Source organism: Cryptotermes secundus, unplaced genomic scaffold, assembly GCF_002891405.2.
Source record: "Cryptotermes secundus unplaced genomic scaffold, Csec_1.0 scaffold310, whole genome shotgun sequence".
Classification (NCBI taxonomy): Eukaryota; Metazoa; Arthropoda; class Insecta; order Blattodea; family Kalotermitidae; genus Cryptotermes; species Cryptotermes secundus.
The window spans coordinates 97,598-118,155 of record NW_019734354.1 but is presented as its reverse complement, the minus strand read 5'-3'; the positions used below and the strand labels follow the sequence as shown (position 1 = coordinate 118,155).

At 43.2% G+C, this 20,558-nt stretch overlaps 1 protein-coding gene across 1 annotated transcript in view; it reads right to left on the bottom strand.

Annotated features, from left to right (window-relative positions):
* Positions 1 to 381: 381 nt before the first annotated feature.
* The window catches only part of LOC111868841 (protein O-mannosyl-transferase TMTC2), a 76,771-nt gene continuing 56,594 nt past the window's right edge, over positions 382 to 20,558 (bottom strand). Inside the window, exons 5-8 of the mRNA XM_033753188.1 lie at positions 18,639 to 18,779; positions 15,294 to 15,378; positions 3,165 to 3,343; positions 382 to 1,864 (exon numbers count right to left, since the gene is read on the bottom strand). Of these exons, the coding sequence (XP_033609079.1) occupies positions 1,697 to 1,864; positions 3,165 to 3,343; positions 15,294 to 15,378; positions 18,639 to 18,779 (573 nt within the window). The 3' untranslated portion in view covers positions 382 to 1,696. The remainder of the gene's footprint in view (positions 1,865 to 3,164; positions 3,344 to 15,293; positions 15,379 to 18,638; positions 18,780 to 20,558) is intronic.

Here is a 20,558-nt window from a genome sequence, read left to right as displayed (position 1 = left end):
CCTGCATCAACATCTCTCCCTTATGAACTGCCATTATCGCACCGGAAGACAAAAACTGCGACTCCGTCCAGTGTAGATTCAGTGGGGAAATGTATGTTTCTTGTGTTAGTATAATACGGAGAATTCATATATCCAGTGATGACTTATTGTGATAGATCTCTGGTGCTAGGCTCCATACACGTGGAGTTCTTAACGTTTTGTCTTAAATCTTGCTGATGGTTTGTGCTGTGCTTCACTTGTGTGTCCTCTCTTGTGTTGGCACAGGTGTCCGGAGATAAGGACTAGCTCTATCTATTGGGTCCAACAATATAACCGAAGAAATTAAATAATGTCCAAAAAGTATCCGACTTTATTTTTTTCCGCTGTAAGTAATGGCCAAAGAGGTGGGGAAACTGAGCGTAGTGGTAGAAGGGACTTTCATGCGCATGCGTGATTTTTTGCTGACTCGCAACACCACCGGATGCAGGTCTCGAACGTTGGAACCACACACAGTACGCTGATATAAAAGTACGACTTCGTAATAATTAAACTTTTTAAACATATTTTATCCAAAAACATGACACAATTAATCCTGCTTTCATTACCTTGTAAAATGTACTTAGTTGTCTGCTTACTACTGCGTCTCCCGATCTGCAATTTAAGTTTCCTCTCCGTACTGACATGAATCCATATTTGCCCTTAGAACTCTGTAAGAATGTCTACAATGAGGCATAAGAACGCTTCGGAACAAAATTATGCCTCAAGTGATCAAGTTTTCACTTCGTATAAGAAAACGTTTTTCCATCTATTTTATCCTTTTTTTTCGCGTTGTTTCTTATTGGCGAATTAAAATTGATACTATTAGAACAATAAAACGGGACTATTACAAAACTCTTGATTAGATCTTGTTCGCAGTTCTAAGACTTTTAGAAAAATTACGAGAACGTAATACACAAAAAATAAGACCAAAAATTATGTATGAAAAAGTTTTGATATCATGGGCTTCCGTGAGGAAACATTTCGAGATTCTTTGTTTGCGATGAAGATAAAACATAAGAGAAATGTAAGTTTATACAATATATATTCCGTAAACTTCATTTAATGGGAAGATATATTTAAAAATATCAAAATAATATTGCCAAGGTCACCGTCTTCCTCCAACTGCAAACTTAAAGTTTGCTGTTTGTTAATCTTCTTAATTTTCTTTTCTTCTGTATACTTTAGGTGTGTAATATTTTCCAGTGTTTCTGGCGTGTGAAACTTGTAGGAATGACGTACACACCAATTCGCACAGCCTCTGCTCGGTTTCCTTGCTCTTCCAAGAAAGGGACACATTACCCACGTGGAGAGCAGTCCGAGTGTAATAAGACATACTTTATCAAATCAACTTGACGTAAACGTAGTCATTCCTTACCGTTAATTTAAAGGTGTACAGTGCAAAATTATTAGGGAGACAAGCAAACTGTTTTAAAGAATTGTCCAGTCGCAGCAGAACAATTCTTAATGCTGAAAGTTGAGTTAGTTGATTTTACGTCTGTTGGATGAGTCTTCCAGTTCATGTAGGCTTATTTATTCCGAGCTTTAGGGCAAGGAATTAACAAAGAGATCAACGATACACGAATTGTGTAATTGTTCCATTAAGTGAATCAATAATTATTTCGCGCCACCGCCCAGTGACTACTCAGTCGGGGGGTGCTGTAGGGTTGGAGGTGTGACGTCACGTTGTCCCTCTCTTGCCCAGCAAGTTATAGAGCTTATGCAGATTTGTCAGTGTAGTGACGTCATCTGGCTGAAGGCGTAGTGCTTCTCTGTAGCAGCTCGCTGCCTCCATGAATTTCCCGTTCAGATGCAACATGGCACCCAGGTTCAGGTGACTCCTCGCTTCCTGAAAGCAAGATGAGCAAGGGCACAGCACGGTCAGGCAGATCTCTAGACTGTATTTGGTTTATGCAATTCGCCGTTCTCTTGGCCCCAAAATACTCACTTCAGTTGGGCTATTATTACCAAACCGCTGAAATGCTTTTCAGCCTTCTTTCAGACCAGTTTAGTTAGTTAGTTAGTTAGTTATTGGAGAGGGTGGGTTTCCCCATGCACTTAGACCAGTATTGGTCCGTTGCGCTTCCCTCTATGATATTCTGCCAGTCTCTATACCCTACCGATATTGGTGCGTACCATCAGTCCCGACCGAGCCAGCGAGTTCAGCCTCTACTGGCTTGGCGGTATCTATAATGCTTCCGCCATCTATCAGAGGCGTTAGAGACTACTGTTGTTCCTTGAATTTGGCTCAGTTACCTCCTTTGGAGATATGAGGTTCTTTTACGTGCCGTAAAGCTACGACACGGGACCTAAGGCTTAAAGTCCCTCCCGGAGGACTTGTTCCCTGAATTTTTCCGCCCTTAAAAATTCACGACCTCCGCCGTGTTTGAACCCGCGTACCACGAGTCATGAGGTGGGAACGTTACCTCTAGACTACGGAGGCCGCTCAGACCAGTGTAAGAAAACATTTCTTCCCTTCCTTACACTTTAAATTCTATGCAAATATCTGAATCTCATAGTATTTTTTTTTACTTGCATTAAATGTAAAAATCTATGCTCTTACCAGCACGAGGCAACCTTTGTCTGTAAACAGAATTCAGTTTGGTTTCTTAAAGATATGAAGCGTATGTTTAAATACTGTTTACATGCCTTTAGATATATTTCTAACAAATGTGAATATTCCTGTTAACGTGTAAACAACGAGGTATGAGAAGTAGTGAGTCTGGAACGGGGTCCACTCAGCCTCGTGAGCATAACTGATGAGCTACTTCAATGGAAAAGTAACGTCACCTGTCTAGAAAACCGAAATTAACGGCCGTGGGGATTCGTTGCTCTGACTACGTGACACCCTCTATCCGCAAAAGTTGGCACTAACTTCGCCGACAAGCGGCGGTTGCTCGGTCGGTATAGTTCGCTTGCGGAATACAGGCCACGGAGTTTTCTTAACAATTAAACGGCATCGATGCGAGGTAAAGCCGTAGTGTGATGGAATGCCTCTACCAGCCGATTTGGTGTGCACGAAGCCAAGCAAGACCGATATGATCCGTCTCTGTGCCCATCATTCCCTCAAACGGACACGTCCATGTTGTGACCCCGTCCAAAAGAACAGAATTCTGAGTGCATCCCATGACTCGTTATGTGAGGTATACCTGAGGCTTGAGCTCAGCTGCTCGTCGATAAAATTGTTCTGCACGCTGCTTGTGGCCGGCATGCCTCAACGCTGTGGCCGCACTCAGCACAAGATCGTACTGCGCAGGCGCTAGTTCCACTGCCCGCACGTATTGCGCAGCCGCCTCCGCGTGACGTTCCAGCTCTGTAAGGAACTGACCTGCAACATAAGCACAAAATGGAGTTCGGTCTGTGTTCAAACGAGGGGGAGGGGATTTCATCCCACGGAATAGCAACATTAAAATTGTGTCCAGGGGAATCTGACAAGCAAATTGAGATTGCCAAGGAAGTATTTGTATATGTGGGAAACCTGCTCGATCTTCCGCGAGACATCTTGCCGCTGCTGATCCTGTTTTAAGGTATAATTCGCAAGAAGCGTCTCTTGCGTCTGGCGATGCGGCGGTCTGCACATGCGCAGTAGGAAATTATTCAACCGCAGCGTCTCTGGTCGACTGCCTACAAGACCAGTATAGCCGCACAGTCTCATGGACCGTATCGCTTCGAGAGGATACAACAATGGCATTTTCAAGCACAGAAGACATTGTTTTAATTGAATTAGTGGCACATTCATCCTTCATTAGGTGCCTATTAATTAGGATGGTATTTAATCCCTCCTCCAATCTTGCTTTGAACATGTCATGCACAGATCTACACGTATTTCCTCAATTCTCGTTCAATATCAGATGCAAAATTTCATCGTCTTCCTCCTCTTCGAGCATCAGTAGACGAAGAGCACCGCTTTTATCCATGTGTTTCCCTCTCACTATCGGGAAGTACGTAATTACGCCAACCGCACCAAATCTACCCGATTACAGCCGCGTCTTATGAATGGTGCAATCCTACAGCCGCTGCGGCTTGAGTCGTGCTGTTCTAATCGATTCTTGCGAATCATACCTTTACGTGTCTGCGTGTTTCCTGGCACAAAAATTAGCCAGTTAGATGAACGTAAGGCCATTCCAAGGCGACCCTTCACTGCTACTTACATCCTTCGGTCCAACGATGTGGAAAACTCCGTCTGTTGTCTGTCTTAAAGTGGAGATGACAAACAACACGAGGCACCAGCACGTGTTGGCGGGCCACGTCAAACAGAATCGAGAGTTGCAGTTAAAGGTGCGTGAATGTGTTGGAATTTACGTGGACTGGAGGCCGTAAGAAGAATATAACTCTAAATGACATAAACTAAGGTACAAGAGACTGAAACCCCGTTCCTCATTCGCGTCATTCTTATGGTATTTATAACCAAATCAATTTGGCGACATATTTCTCAAACTCTTCATTGTGTAGCGGGATCTGTAAACCGAATCTTCACCATAAGGCTAGCTTTAGTTCCCCTCTCCCTCACGGCTTCTTCGGGTGGCGCTGTAGCACCATTTTACGCCTGTAGAAATTAATTACGCTTTCAAGTAAAATGGCAGTCATGATTTTAAAGACTGAAATATTCCGCGAATCCTTGTTTCTTTATGCAAAACAAATACACATAAAATGAAACGATGATTCGGAGGAGTACTATCTTCTGGGATGTAGCGCCTTGTAGTCCATTAAAAGTCAAACTACCATTCGGAGGAACATATCGCCTCCATCTTCAGGATGGAAGAATAAGCCGAACAAGAAACCAGCATGCAAGCAGGTCTCGGCTTATTCTTCTACCCTCTAGATGGAGGCGATATGTTCCTCCGAAACATCGGTTGATTTTCAACGGACTCCCACATATCCTACAAATCATAGTAATGTTGTTAGTGTGATAGGATGAACGGGGGTCAGAATGATGTAACTGGAGGAGATGCTGATAGATGTGGAAGTAAAAATATTGTTTATGGTGGAAAAAGTGTCAGCCTTATTGCTGATGAGAGTGGTGGTGGTGGTGGGGGTGGCGTTAGTTGTGGCGAACGACTGAAGAGAAGAAGTCACCCACGACGCTGAGATCGTAATGATCCTCACACAAATGTAACAGGCCCACAATGGTCTGAATTCAACCATGACACCGTCTCAGCAGAAAAATTTTGAGGTGGAGATATTTTTTATACCTCAAAATGCGTCTGTTACGGCTACGAGGATTCAAATAAGAGACTGCGATTTCTGTTATCTACTGCAAAGCATTATCTCGGAGAACTGAGAGAACCTGCGGGAATGTCATGCAAGAGAACCGATTTATGTCGGTTAGAATCCAATACCTCTTGTCCGTCCTCTCGTTTACAGGCGGGTTTTCACTTCCCAACTTATGTAACATGCCTATCATACTGGTTGCGCGATGTCTTCGCCCGCTCAAACACTGAGATCGTGGTTTCAAATCCAATTCGAGTCTGCGTTTATTCTGTGTAGGCAGCGACCTTGCGACGGGATGACCACCCCTTTAAGGAGTTACCGACTGTCTGTGGGAGCACGCGGTACCGTAATTGATTGAGGCACTATGATACAAGCCGGAAGGTCGCGGGATCGAATCCGATGAGGTGGATTTTTTCAATTGACCTACTCCTTCCAGCCGCACTATGGCCCTGGGTCGACTCAGCCTCTAACAGAAATGAGTACCAGGAATATTCTTGGAGGTAAAGGGCGGCCGGCGCGTAAGGCTGACAACCTTACCGCCATCTATGAGCTGATTGTCTAGAAAATGTGGGAACCTCAACATCTCACAATTGTATGGGCCTCCACGACTTGTTACAGGGATACCGTTACTTACTTGTTTACTTTGCCGACTGTCTGCAAGAATCAAATTTCAGAATTCGGTCTTAATTCTTAAAAGGAACTGGTCTGAGAGCCGAATCCATCAAGAAAAAAGAAGAATTTATGTGATGTGGACTGCAATAATGAATGATAAAAGAAGAGAAATGTCCTAGTCTCCTTCAAAATATTCTGATGGCGTTATATTTTAGCGTCCTGTTGCACTGATTTAAGTCCATGAGCAGGCCCAGCAGTATAACACACGCAGTCACAGGAGCAAGACGCAACACAGAGCACAATACACACACGATAGTGAAAGAGTGCTCCAACAGAAGAGAATAAACGTGACTCGCGTAGTGAAATACGACGTAGGAATGAAATATCCTGTACAATTTTAATATTTTAACACTCAACGTTTATCAATATATATGATAAATATATATTTTAGTTATTTTAACATTAAGAGAAGGCATGCAATGAACTAGTTTGGCGTAGATTGAATCAGCACCTGAAGATGGCACTTTTGTGCCGAAACATGTAGTGCGAGTGAGAAGAGGGGATAGATGAGTGTATGCACCGGAAGACGGAAGAAATAAATCGTGGACTATTCTGATGGCATTAGACCGATTTGTTAAAGAAAACTAAAAACAGTGTGGAACACTAACCTGAACCCAAATGAATAAAAGTCATATACAAAATTTGTTGATGGTGGACCTAGAGACGAAATTGTTTCATGCCAATACAGCCATTGTTCCTTGACGTGGGCAGTAGCAGCGCAACGAACTTTTGTAGGAATTCGACATTAAACAAACGACACTCTCTGGTGATAATAGTTTTGTATTTGTTTTTCATATTACGACCCCACTCATGTGACACTCCCTTGGCAATACCGACATTTATGGCAGAACTCGGGCTTGAAGTACACTCGAAGCAGAGCACAGCGGTTTGCCGTACCTCAAAATGTTATTGTACCTTGAGTAAATACGGCTGAGTTTGTTAGAGAGACAAACGGATGTGGTATATACAGAACAGAAAACATTTAAGCTCTTGAGAAATTACGTGTTTCCGATGATAAGTTCGCTAGGAAAACCACTTCTAGAATAATTCGACAAACCTTTGTGTGATTCTATGGAGTTTATTCTCCCAATTATTTCCGACGCCGGCTGGCACTTACACGTTCTAAAGTTCCTAACCATTGAGAAGAAGTGTCTGAGTAAGTGCACAGTCCACAGCGGGCCTAATTTCTACAGCGGAGACTGAAAACACTTTCAGTACAAGTGCCAGTTACGTTGCGGCTGTCGTATCTCCGCTCGTCTGGATGAAAGAATACTGGTGACATTTAAATTTCAAGTTTTAATTAGGACACACAAGATGAATAATCTTAACAAGTTTTAGTGAGTGTAAATTTATTGTAGTTGACAAATACGCACTTTTAAAATACTTTTTAAATGGTGTTGTGAAGATATATGAGGGCAAGCAATGCAATGGATTAGCGTAATTAGGGCACCTGATGATGGCACTATGGTGCCGAAACATGTCGTGAAGTAATAGGTGAAATTGAATGCACTACAAGACGGCAACTGTATACATATCATGGATAAATTTCATGTATTTTACAATAATGTTAATCTTGTTCATTATTAGATTTCGTTGATCAAATGTAAATATACATTTTGTTCAAGGACAAGCACCTTATAAACGCCTACTTATATATTTACATAAAGGCCTACATTTACTTTTATGAAGAAACATTAAGAAGAAAAATAATTACGTATTTTTCAACAGTCCAAAAGTTGTCCATATTCGTGTGTCCAACCTGCGGTGCCTTGCTTTAGATATAATGGCTTCCTGCCATAACGTTTCCAGTTGTCCATTACCATCTAAACAATGGACTCGGTGTACTATAAAATGCCTTTCCCCAGGCGTTATCAGTTCTTCGTTCCGAGGTGTGGTGGCATTAGTTTCTTGGACTTGAGGCTATTCCTGGGTACAGATCGAGAGATCCGGGTTCGATTCCCGGCGCTATCAAAATTTCTGAGAAGTAGTGGGTCTGGAACGAGGTCCACTCAGCCTCGTGAGGATAATCGAGGAGCTATTTCAAGGAAATAGCGGCTCCGGTCTAGAAAACCGAAATTAATGGCCGTGGAGGTTCGTTGCGCTGACCACGAAATACCCTCTATCCGCTAAAGTTGGCACAAACTTCGCCGACAAGTGGCGGTCGCTCGGTCCGTATAGTTCACTTGCGGGCTAAAACCACGGAATTTGTTTTACATGACATAATGCATGTAACAGAACAGTTGATGATATCTTAACGGTAGTTGCTTCTGATTGGGTTTAAAAGTGTGCTGCTAGGCCACATAAGAGGCCGTGTCATAGCTCACGCCGTTAGTCGTCGCCTTTCCACCGCTGCGGCCCGGGTTCGAGCCAAAGTCAGGTCATGTAGGATTTCTGGTCGACAAAGTGGCATTGGGGCAGATTTTCTCCGAATACTTCGGTTTCCCCTGCTAATTCTCATTCCACCGACTGCTCCACACTTATCATCTATCATCCGGGGCTTATACATTAGGTCAGTTAGTTGTCGACGTACCGAGAGGTCTCAGTCTCACCCCACTTCAAGAAAACAAAACTAGGCTACATGAGTGGGGACTTACGAGCCTTCTGGCCAATGGAAACTGCTACTGTCCAATGTGACACCATTTTAGAAGGGGCGTTAGGAGTAGGCAGTCGTCGGAAAGGGTGGTTCTTGACAGTTGTTGTAAAGAATCAGCGATTGTATCGTCAGCAAGATATAACACCGCACTGAATTTAATGGTAAAACAGCAACGAATGTGAACAAGTGCAGTGTCACAGTGTATCAGTTAATTACAGTGAGATTGTAACTTATGCCTATACAATAACGAACATGCTGGCTGCCCTGTCTGGTTGCCTTTCTTTTGGACAGTTTTATTCTGCCACACAGGCATGTGACACCCCTCAGCGATTCTCGTGGTTCCTGCTAACCTGGTCACATGGTAATATCGGTACGCGAGGTCAGATTAGCTTTAGTTAATGGGAGTGACAACTTATTTACGAGATTGATACAACTTGTACGCTTCTTGAAATATTGTACACAGTAATCTTTTTTTTTCTGAATGCTCCTTGTCAGTCTTTCCCTTGCATCAACAGATGACATACATTCAGCGAAAAATTTCAGAAACCGCCAGAACTGTCAAAGTGAACTGCCACAAATGACAATGCTTAAAAAATTCAAAGAAATACGCATGACTGGAGAGAAACGTACTACATAGTCTAACTTATAGAGAGGTAAATCGGTAGGAAATTTCGGTAGAACTTTTGAACTTATTCTGGCCGAGACGAATCAGCAGAGCTCCTTGTTTAGGCTTAACAAGATATTTTTCTTTTTCTGTGAATCGGCACGATTAGATTTGCTCTCTGTATATAAAGAAGTGTGTGTGTGTGTTGGTTCTTTATATATTTCCACACCGTTGCACCTTACTCTAAAAAATTTGGAGTGTTGGTAGAGGACCTACCCCACTTTAAACCCTACGTGGGATTGAGCCGAAGCCGACTTATTTCCTTACTTTATCTATAAGAAAGGCGTTGCGATCGTTGTTGGATATGGGGGGAAACGCAACCCCTATTCTGCCGTTATAGGTGCGAGGGAGAAACTCGACCTGTATTCTGCCGTTATAGGTGCGAGGGAGAAACTCGACCTGTATTCTGCCGCTATAGGTGCGAGGGAGAAATTCGACCTGTATTCTGCCGTTATAGGTGCGAGGGAGAAACTCGACCTGTATTCTGCCGCTATAGGTGCGAGGGAGAAATTCGAACTGTATTCTGCCGTTATAGGTGCAAGGAAGAAACTCGAACTGTATTCTCCCGTTATAGGTGCGAGGGAGAAATTCAAACAGTATTCTGCCGTTATAGGTGCGAGGAAGAAACTCGAACTGTATTCTCCCGTTATAGGTGCGAGGGAGAAACTCGAACTGTATTCTCCCGTTATAGGTGCGAGGGAGAAATTCGAACTGTATTCTGCCGTTATAGGTGCGAGGAAGAAACTCGAACTGTATTCTCCCGTTATAGGTGCGAGGGAGAAATTCGAACTGTATTCTGCCGTTATAGGTGCGAGGAAGAAACTCGAACTGTATTCTCCCGTTATAGGTGCGAGGGAGAAACTCGAACTGTATTCTCCCGTTATAGGTGCGAGGGAGAAATTCGAACTGTATTCTGCCGTTATAGGTGCGAGGAAGAAACTCGAACTGTATTCTCCCGTTATAGGTGCGAGGGAGAAACTCGAACTGTATTCTCCCGTTATAGGTGCGAGGGAGAAATTCAAACAGTATTCTGCCGTTATAGGTGCAAGGAAGAAACTCGAACTGTATTCTCCCGTTATAGGTGCGAGGGAGAAACTCGAACTGTATTCTCCCGTTATAGGTGCGAGGGAGAAATTCGAACTGTATTCTGCCGTTATAGGTGCGAGGAAGAAACTCGAACTGTATTCTCCCGTTATAGGTGCGAGGGAGAAACTCGAACTGTATTCTCCCGTTATAGGTGCGAGGGAGAAATTCGAACTGTATTCTGCCGTTATAGGTGCGAGGAAGAAACTCGAACTGTATTCTCCCGTTATAGGTGCGAGGGAGAAACTCGAACTGTATTCTCCCGTTATAGGTGCGAGGGAGAAATTCGAACTGTATTCTGCCGTTATAGGTGCGAGGAAGAAACTCGAACTGTATTCTCCCGTTATAGGTGCGAGGGAGAAACTCGAACTGTATTCTCCCGTTATAGGTGCGAGGGAGAAATTCGAACTGTATTCTGCCGTTATAGGTGCGAGGAAGAAACTCGAACTGTATTCTCCCGTTATAGGTGCGAGGGAGAAACTCGAACTGTATTCTCCCGTTATAGGTGCGAGGGAGAAATTCGAACTGTATTCTGCCGTTATAGGTGCGAGGGAGAAACTCGAACTGTATTCTGCCGTTATAGGTGCGAGGGAGAAACTCGAACTGTATTCTGCCGTTATAGGTGCGAGGGAGAAACTCGAACTGTATTCTGCCGTTATAGGTGCGAGGGAGAAACTCGAACTGTATTCTGCCGTTGCGAAATTCATTATAAGCATTTTGTCCATATCGGAGTGTATTCATCTGCGCAGCCAGTCTCATATGTGTCTTTACAGTTCGAAAATAGGAATGCTCGTGCAGGCATAAATTTATCTCTTATTTGTTTCTGGTGTTAAGAGGTGTCTCATACTTCGTGCCTTCAGAGCAGTGAAAAATCCAACCATGTCGCTTTCCACCGTCTGATTTTCAGTTTTTGGAATGAACATGAATATTACTAAAAGAAAGTCTGGATACTGACAGCATCGAAAAATAGCCAACAGAAAACAGACAGAGCAAGGTTTGATACCGCCAGGTTGAATACAGGGAACTGCAGTGGCGACAGTTAATCATTCATAAAGAAGCCATAGGATTTCTCATTTGTCAATCCATTGGTCGGAGGGCGACACGCATTTCACTTCATTAATGGCAATGTTCCAGTGCATACATGCCATCCTGATGAGTGACAGCTGTCTCGCACAGGTGTACCCTGATTGATGGAAGAGCCTGCAGATATCGCACCACAGAAGTTCGAATTCAGCTGATTCTCAGCGCCTTACTGCAACGCGATTTCAGCGTGACAATTTCCTGTTGTCTTCATGTCTCTGTTTCAAGACGAGCAACTTTATTGTGAATCTAGTTTTATGGGATAGAGAATTTGACGGGCAGAATAAAGAAGGAAGGCACAGACATAGGTCTTGCTGTTGTTTTGATGGAGCAAACGAGTAGTACGAATAGAGAACATAGCACAGACGTGAGAAGTAAGATAAAGAACCATAATTAACTTTTTAGAATATCTGACGTAACTATGTTTTTACCTTTGCGTGAATATATACTGACCGCCTCTGTGATCTAGTGGTGAAGAGTTCCTGGCTATGGTCCAGAGGTCAGGTGTTCGATTCCCGGCGCTACCAGATTTTCTGAGAAGTAGTCGGTCTGGAATTAGGTCCACTCGGCCTCGTGAGCAAAATTGAGGAGCTACTTGTAGCGGCTTCGGTCTAGAAAACCGAAATTAATGGCCGTGGGGATTCTTTACGCTGACCACACGACGCCATCTATCCGTTAAAGTTGGAACTAACTTCGCTGACAAGAGGCGGTCACTCGGTCGGTATAGTTAGCTTGCGGACTACAGGCAACGGAGTTTAGTTTTTTTAATTAATATATCGGATGCTGTAACTTTCAATAATTCGATGACTGTGAACAGTGGATCGGTAAGGACATGGAGGAATGTGGTAATAACCTATTTTCGAGCACTGTAGCGGAATTAGTCCAGAAGGGCTCCGTGAAACGATCAGTAACCTCGGTATGGACATACGATGTGCCGATCAAGAATCTAACCTGGCACCTCCCGGCCACAAATCACCCTTTGAGACAATCTACTTGGTAGCATGAAAATAAATTTGGACACACAGAACTGTACCTCGCACTCTGGAAACAGAAGAAGCAGACAAAGGTTACGAACTGCTGTACCGTTGCGTAAACAGTTTGAACATACTAAATCGCCTCACCTTGGGTAAAAATAAATAAGAGAGATGATTGGAAATTTGAGACGTAGTCGCATTATCACTAACAGATCGCCTACAGGAAAATCTTCAGCTGTATCAACAGGAAATATATCACTTGAAACTGAGAGGAAGGCGGGAGAAACACGTGCCTCAATGGAAATAATTCGGCAAGAAAAACTGTGAACTCGACATGCAACAGCAGTTCCACAACACAGCCTGCAAATTTGCTCTATAGCGCATGTAATAATTCGTGTGGTAGAGATGGCTGTCTTGTCACAGTCAATGATTACAGAGTTACAGTAATTTATAACTTATAAATATCTTCGTTTCGATATAACTGATGATTATGACAATAAAAATATTTATAAAATGTATTCGCTTCAGTGTAGTAGTCAAAATATTATACTGTAGCATTCTGTTGAACTTTTAACACGACATGACATCAAGGAAGAATGTATGTACTCAAACAAGTAAAAGTATACAAAAAAACTTCGCAAACATAAATACTAATAGAAGAATTTGTACTAGTTACACACGCACATGCGCACCAGGGGAACCAAATATCAGTAAATAAACATCATCGCAGAAAGACAGCAGTTTCCTCAACACCTGATGATGACCATTTCGGTCGAGACATGTGAAAATTCTTAAAGTGACTATCTTTTATTAAGTTTAAATAAATTGTTGCACATAAGCGTGTAGAACTAACTAAACCAGTAGTCCGAATTTGAAACCAAGGAAAGAAATCTGTACCCCAGTTTGAAGTACACTTGCATCCTGCTCGAGTTTTCATTTTCTTGTTCTTTAAATAAATGCTTGTACTTCCTGCAGAAGGAAATTTTAATGTGATATATACTATACGTGTTAATAAGGTAACGAGGAATTATTGTGGGACTATACTGACAAAAATTAAATTCGCTGACAATCATTAATCAGGTAGGCTTGAAACAGAAGTGGCTTTATTCACTGCGCTTTCATTGCGCCAAGTTGTTACAGAGCTCTTGAGGAAGTGAAGCCACGGCAGAGCTGTTTAACAGGTGTGAGGCAACAAGCGTTAGAGAAAGGATGTGACTCAAAGAGGTTTGAAATTGTCAGGGCAGCGAGTACTTGGATTCTGATGTTTTGGGTTGTTTGGTCGTGTAGTCTGGTACGTAGATATAATATCTGGGAGGATTCTGCTGCTTCCATCTTTAAGACAGAAAACGTCTACTGTGAAGACGGAGACAGCAGGTTCCTGCGAAACTTTGTTGGCCACCTACAGACCACACGTTCTTGCAAAAAACACAGGGTCAGATTCCAATAGAGAAATGTCATCATTGCTAGGCAACGACCCCGTAAACATTCTCACAGTAACGAATACAGACAATAATCGAGAATACATCGTTATAACACGTTGCTTGGCAATTGCGTTTTAGTACAACAGAGGAGGGTGTTTTCTATGGGGTCCGTGCCGAATAATGTGCTGCCAGAATAACGGAGAAGTCGGGCGAGAGTCTGTAGCGGGGACAGAGTAGTAATTCCGTGTGAAGGCGGAATCGACGTGAGAGCTACCCCAGAACCAGAATTAGTTCACGAGTAGTTCCTCTTGCGAGAGATCTTACAGAAAATGTGGGTTTCGCTCTTTATTGAAAGTGACGAGTACCAACTTGGAATTTGGGGAAAAAAACACAAAAGTATTTTGGGGGGACGTTTCGGGTCTCATGGTGGCTATGGTGACTTAAAACGTCATCCAGTTTTCCACAGCGTAAAAGGTAACTTTGTCCTTATTCTAGGGGGTAACTAATTAAGCACTACGCCATGAAGGCGTATAGGGGAATGGATAGATCCACGTTTTCTTGTCCCTGGCACTAGTTGCAGGTGCGTGGTTAGCTTCACGACCCGGCCACTTTATCCCTGGCGAAAGAGCCCTCGTTACCCATTGGATAGGAGTTTGGGTGGGCCCCAGGGCCGGTCTGGACGCTGTGGAGAGGAGAAAATATGAAACAAACTTTCCTGTTTTTGCCAACTTTGAGGGAGAGGTCCTGCAACCTCAACCCTTCAAAATGTGCAAATTTATTACAGTTTGAGCATCTTCTAAACTGTAAGCAACTGAAGAATGAAACGCGAGTAAACTAACTGATGTAAGTTGACAGAAAGTGTTGAATGTGACCTTGCTTCAGTGAAGGCGGCAGTGTTTCGAGTACCTCCAGTTGGTAACAGAGTTCCGAACAGAACGTGAAAACGTAAAACGATAAGAAAGATACATTTAACTGTCCCTTGTAACACGACTGTAGTGTGTTGGTAGTTTTAAATGATATGTTTATATTTACAACCACCTGATGATAATTACACCGACGGAAACCTGTAGTGATGTAGAAAATAAAACAATATTAACGCGTTAATATTAGTCTTATTTACTTACAAAGCGTTGTGTTGACAGACACATTAAACCCTCTTAATAATACACAACAGGATTCAAACAGTGAAGATAATTCACAGAAACTTAGTGAGTCTGAAGAGTGTATGATATTGATCACACTACCTGCAGCGTTTATTTGAAACACTTTGTGTCACGTTGAATAAGTACATAGTAAAATAGAATGGCACAATTTTTACGCTGTGAAGTATGCTTGTAGTGTGAGTGGGCCTGAAGTGACTGGTTCTGTGTGAAGTACTCAATAGTACTAATGGACAATATTACCAATATCGTACGCTGAATTACGAAGAACGCATGTTAAAATATATTCCTGGTTCTTGCACTCATTCAATGACACAGTCTCCTCCCATGCAAACGTTTGCATGACACTGGTTTCCAGGATGATGCGTGTATACAGTAAATCACAATATGGTGTATGCTCGTATAAGTGCTGTATCTTACCGAAATGCTTGAAGACTGTCGGGTCGTTTGGCGCCAGTTCGGTGGCCCTCTGGAACCACTGCTCGGCTTCGAGTGCCCGGCTCTTCTGCACACACAACACATGTCATATCAGTGCACTGACAAAGCCGAAGGGTGAGATGTCTGCATACATTCCTACATTTGTTTTCAGATGTCTTTAACATTCAACATCACTCAAATATTACACGGAAATATGACAACCAATTAAGAGTACTGTACTATAATTTTGCCTGTGGTTCTGTATAGGTGTGAAAGTTTGTCTTGATATTAAGGGAGGAACATAGACTGAGGGTGTTTGAGAACAGGGTGTTGAGGAGAATATTTGGACCGAAGAGGGATGAAGTGACAGGAGGTTGGAGGAAACTGCATAATGAGGAGCTTTATAACTTGTACTCTTCTCCAAGTATAATTAGAATGATCAAGTCAAGGAGGATGAGTTGGGCAGGTCATGTAGCACGAATAGGGGAGGCGAGGAATGCGTATAGGATATTGGTGGGAAAGCCAGCAGGAAAGAGACCACTGGGAAGACCAAGGCGTGGGTGGGCGGACAATATTAGACTGGATCTCAGAGAGATAGGATGGGATGGTATGGATTGGATAGATCTGGCTCAGGATAGGGACCAGTGGAGGGCCCTTGTGAACACGGTAATGAACCTTCTGGTTCCATAAAATGCTGGGAAATTCTTGAGTAGCTGCAGAATTGGCGGCTCCTCCAGAAGGGCTCAGCTCCATGAGTAAGTAAGTAATTAAGTAAGTCTTCTGGGATACAGCGCTGTGTAGTGTGCTGAAAGTCAAGACAAACTAACCGAGCTACGAATCCAGCATGCTGAAAGTAGCTGCTACCTGTTGCATTCCGGTTTCTGCTTAGTTTCTCTTTCAACCTTGATGATGGAGGCTATATTTTCCTCCAAAATATCGGTGAACATTCAGCTTACTACACGACATTATATCCCAGGATGTGCAACTCTTCATAGCCATTGCTGCGAGTAACTCAAATCCAATATCACAGGTATGATATTTTGTCTCCCAATCCAAAAAAAGAGGAAAGCAAAACAGCAATTCAGAACTTGGGATTACTGAACTTGTGGACTTTCCTCTGTCTCTATTAATCTAAAGAACACATATGTAAGATTTGAGGCTTTCACGGCGGTGACTATGAAGAAAGCTCTCTAGGAATATTTCCACAGTCTGCTTTACCGTTTCTCACGGTGTTGTCGCTTGCAGATTTCTTATACTTTTTCTTCTACCCTGAAGATGGGGGCGATACGTTCCTCCGAAACGTCGGTTAACACCACATATACACGGTGCCAAATCCCAGAAGACTGCTTTCTTTAAAGAACACATAATTTCGAAAATTGTGTGTTTTTCCGTGTTCAGATGAGAGGGTGGGGTACATTAGAAGGAATTTATACCTACATCAGTATGTGCACCGGGTATTAGGATTTAACAGAGGGAGATAGCCGGGAAATTCACAATACGAATTACAGAAATGCCTATGAGGAAGAACTAAGACTAAAAAATGTGAAAAAATGCATCTAACCGAACCAGCGCAGGAAAAAATGAAGAGTTCACACTGTGGAGCACCCGCCTACAGGTAGCACCGTGTGTGGAACAAAAATGAAGCCCTGAAAATTCTCATGGAGGGTGTGACAGATCCTACCGAACTTCCTGTAAACCTCTAACATCCTTCACGATAAGTGAAATTCACATGCGGGAAGCCTACGAATTGGGCTGGCTGTTCAGAAGTTTTGAGCTTGTCATATGGGCCGATTCCTCATATTTTTTATAGGCCTACCTATTGTTACTTTCATTTTCAAAAACCCTGACTTTATGCCATCTTCACAAGATTTTCTATATACGGAAGCGACAGAAATAGTGTGTGAAGCGCCCTGTCAAGAGCCAGTTTCACAAAATGGCCTGTGAAGGTGCTGCAAACGACTGACAACAGTTTCCCACAGCAACGCCATCTCACCTGAAAGTGAGTGATTATGAGATAAACTCCCAGCTATATTTTGGCTTCTTCTTACCTACAAGCTGGACACCGCTTCGCCAACGTGTTGGCGTTATGCAGCGTATTTCTCATGACTTGTAGAGCTTTATCATCTGGCACTTTTTTTTTTTGCTGGTGGCGTGGGACTAAGTCCCTTGCACTGCGGCCACTTCTGGCATATTGTACCAGCCTCAGATGATAGGTGAGGGTGATTGTGGAGCAATTGGTGGAATGAAGATTTGCAAGGGAAACCGAAGTACTCGGAGAAAACCTGCCCCAGCGCAACTTTGTCCACCACAAATTCCACTTGACCAGACCCGGGATCGAACCCGGGCCGCCGAGGTGGGAAGCCAGCGACTAACAGTTTGAGCTATGGCGCGGCCCATGTGGCACGTTAGTGAAAGATTAACAACACGTAAAATGACAAGAATATCAAGGCCATGAAAATTTACAGATTTTTATAACTGTATTCAGTTGTCAGACTCTGATTTACTTGCGAGAGGATTTAGTATTTTATGAAGGAATACAGCCAGTTTGTGACCTGGGCAACCAATCGTGCTCATTAGAGTTCTCAAAGGAATGTCCAGTTTGTGAATCTTAAGAAGATCATACAAATGTGGAGGTTTAATGACAATGAAGTCAGCTTGCGTTTTAGGTTAGTAGGGAGAAGAGTTTTATATTTGGCAAGGAGTTCCAGTGCTTTCCTCTCAGCTTCAACTGTAAAATTTTTTGGGCAAGTGTTCACAGTCTCTGGACTGTAGCAGAGTGTGTTGGGTTTCAACCAGTGCCCCCGTGCAGTTGCCTTTGGATGCCTGCAAGAACTGCGTTGGTGGAAAAGTAGACTGCCTACACTTCGACTTGGCGAATATAAGCACAGTGTCGGAGAGGATCGCCTATAGAGAAGTCAGAACTGGACCGACGAAGAAAGTTGGAATGAAGCTAGGATTTTTTTATTTAAAGTAACAGCAGGTACAGAAAATGTGAAAACGTCCATTGCACTCAGGAAATTTCCCCCGTATAGATTCCACATAAAAGGAAGGCTTAAAAACAGTCTTTAAAACTTTAATTTTAATAAGTAACTTAGTATAAAGCCACAGTTTATGATCCATTCAGTAAGGACGTTATGTGTGTTGTTTAGGCGGCATTTGATTGGGATTAACATGGAGGGAAATCTATAGAATGAAGCCACGGTTGCGTGTGTTAAGGTATGAAAACGAGCACTTCCATGCAGGGATCGAGGGATACGTACCCAGACAGGTTCGAAGTAAACTAAACAAGATGAATTAGCACGACACCAGAACTTGCCGCCTGCTGTGTGTTGACAAAGAAGCACTTACGTTCCTGGCCAGCATGCTCCCGTACGTAAGGTGCGCTGGCACGTGTCCCGGCTCCGCTTGGAGGGCCGCCTGGTACCAGCGTTCCGCCTCCTCATGTTGCTGCAGCCGCGAATGTGCCTCTCCCAGCAGTGTGTACACCGCCTGCAAGGCATAGACCGTTCTGAATATAGGCTGGAACTACCTCGGAATTAGGTAATTCCGCCATTTGACCACGCTGAATCAACTTCTGAGGTTAGGGTCGCGCCATAGCTCAAGCGGTTAGTAGCTGGCTTCCCACCGCGGCGGCCCGGGTTCGATCCCGGATCTGGTCAAGTGGGATGTGTGGTGTACAAAGTGGCGCTGGGTCCTGTTTTCTCCGAGTACTTCGGTTTCCCCTGCCAATCTTCATTCCACCAAATTCTCCATCATCATAATCACCCAGGGCAGGCTAAAATAGGTCAGTCAGTGGCCGCCGTTCCGAGTCGACCCAGTTGAGGAACTATGCTAGAAGCCGGATGGTCGCAGGTTCGAGTCTACATGAGGTGGATTTTTTCAATTGACCTAATCCTTCCAACAGCACTATGGTCCTGGGGTCGACTCAACCTCTAGTAGAAATGAGTATCAGGAATATTCTTTGAATGTTCTTGGGGGTAAAGGGCGGCCGGTGCGTAAGGCCGACAACCTTGCCGCCATCTATGAGCCGATTGTCTAGAAAATATGGGAACCTCAACATCTGACAACACTATGGGCCTCCACGGCCTGTTACAGGGATACCTTTACTTACTTATATAAGGTTATGATGGGGTGGATGGGAGAAGAGAACATGGCCAACTGGAGGGTAGCATTCGGGTACTTTACTGGAGGGAGAAATGTACGAAAAATATTGATCGGGAAGCTGGTCCGCGGGGAGGATTCGAACTGGGTATATTTGCTCTTGTAGGATGTGCAGTTATCAACTTGTATTACGGTAAAGTAAGTTCATTAGACAGTGTATAATAACATATTTCAAACTAGGATAGACCCTAACCACAATATCTTGATAAGTTCTGAAAAGATAGCTACATGTTTAGTGTGATACTGCATTTGGAAAAACAACAACAACAATAATAATACGCACTAAGCGGTGTTGTTATCTAGAGGAGATCTTTTCGGAAATGGTCGTCGTTAAAAGCAAACTTCGTCCAAATCACATGACCTCTCTTTCCTCTTGTCTATGCCACCACAAAACACACAATGGAGACATGTCGCTTTGGTCAAAACTAGACCAGCTGCAATAAGAGTCGGTGATTTCGCCTCCCCAGACAGAATAAACACGGAGGCACACTTCAATAAATTTCACTGATAGCTATTATTGCGTCATTACCACTGTGCACTCGGTTTACTCCCACGGGCTCTGTGTCAGTTTCCAGTATATTAACGCGTGGCTTCATGTTCTCAGTACTCTGAACTCCACAAAAAGAAAAGTTGGAGCCTTCGAAATAAAAAATTTCCATCTCAAGTTTGTTTCGACAGACTGACAGACAGACTTCCACTGATCCACCAGTGTGTAAAAAAAATCAATATTTTATTGAATTTGCACGCGAGAACTTTAAATGTTAAGATTGCTATTCCAAATTAAACATATGTAAATGTCCCTACCATCTGGCGGTCTTATCTATATATCTCCGTATTACTTACAACGATTTATAAGTGACGGGAAAATACGGGCTGCGTGGCAGCCACTGGGTTTCTGTGTATATGGAAAACTCATTTTCGTACATTTCATCGCATAGGCCCAATGGTTATTGTTGTTCACGACTCAGCATATATGTCAATCAAATTAGAGTCCATGCAGTCTCTTTTATATTATTGAAACACTTGTACCGTAGTTAGTTGAGGCACTATGCTACAGGCCGGAAGGTCGCAGGTTCAAGTCGTGATGAGGTCATTGGATTTTTTTTT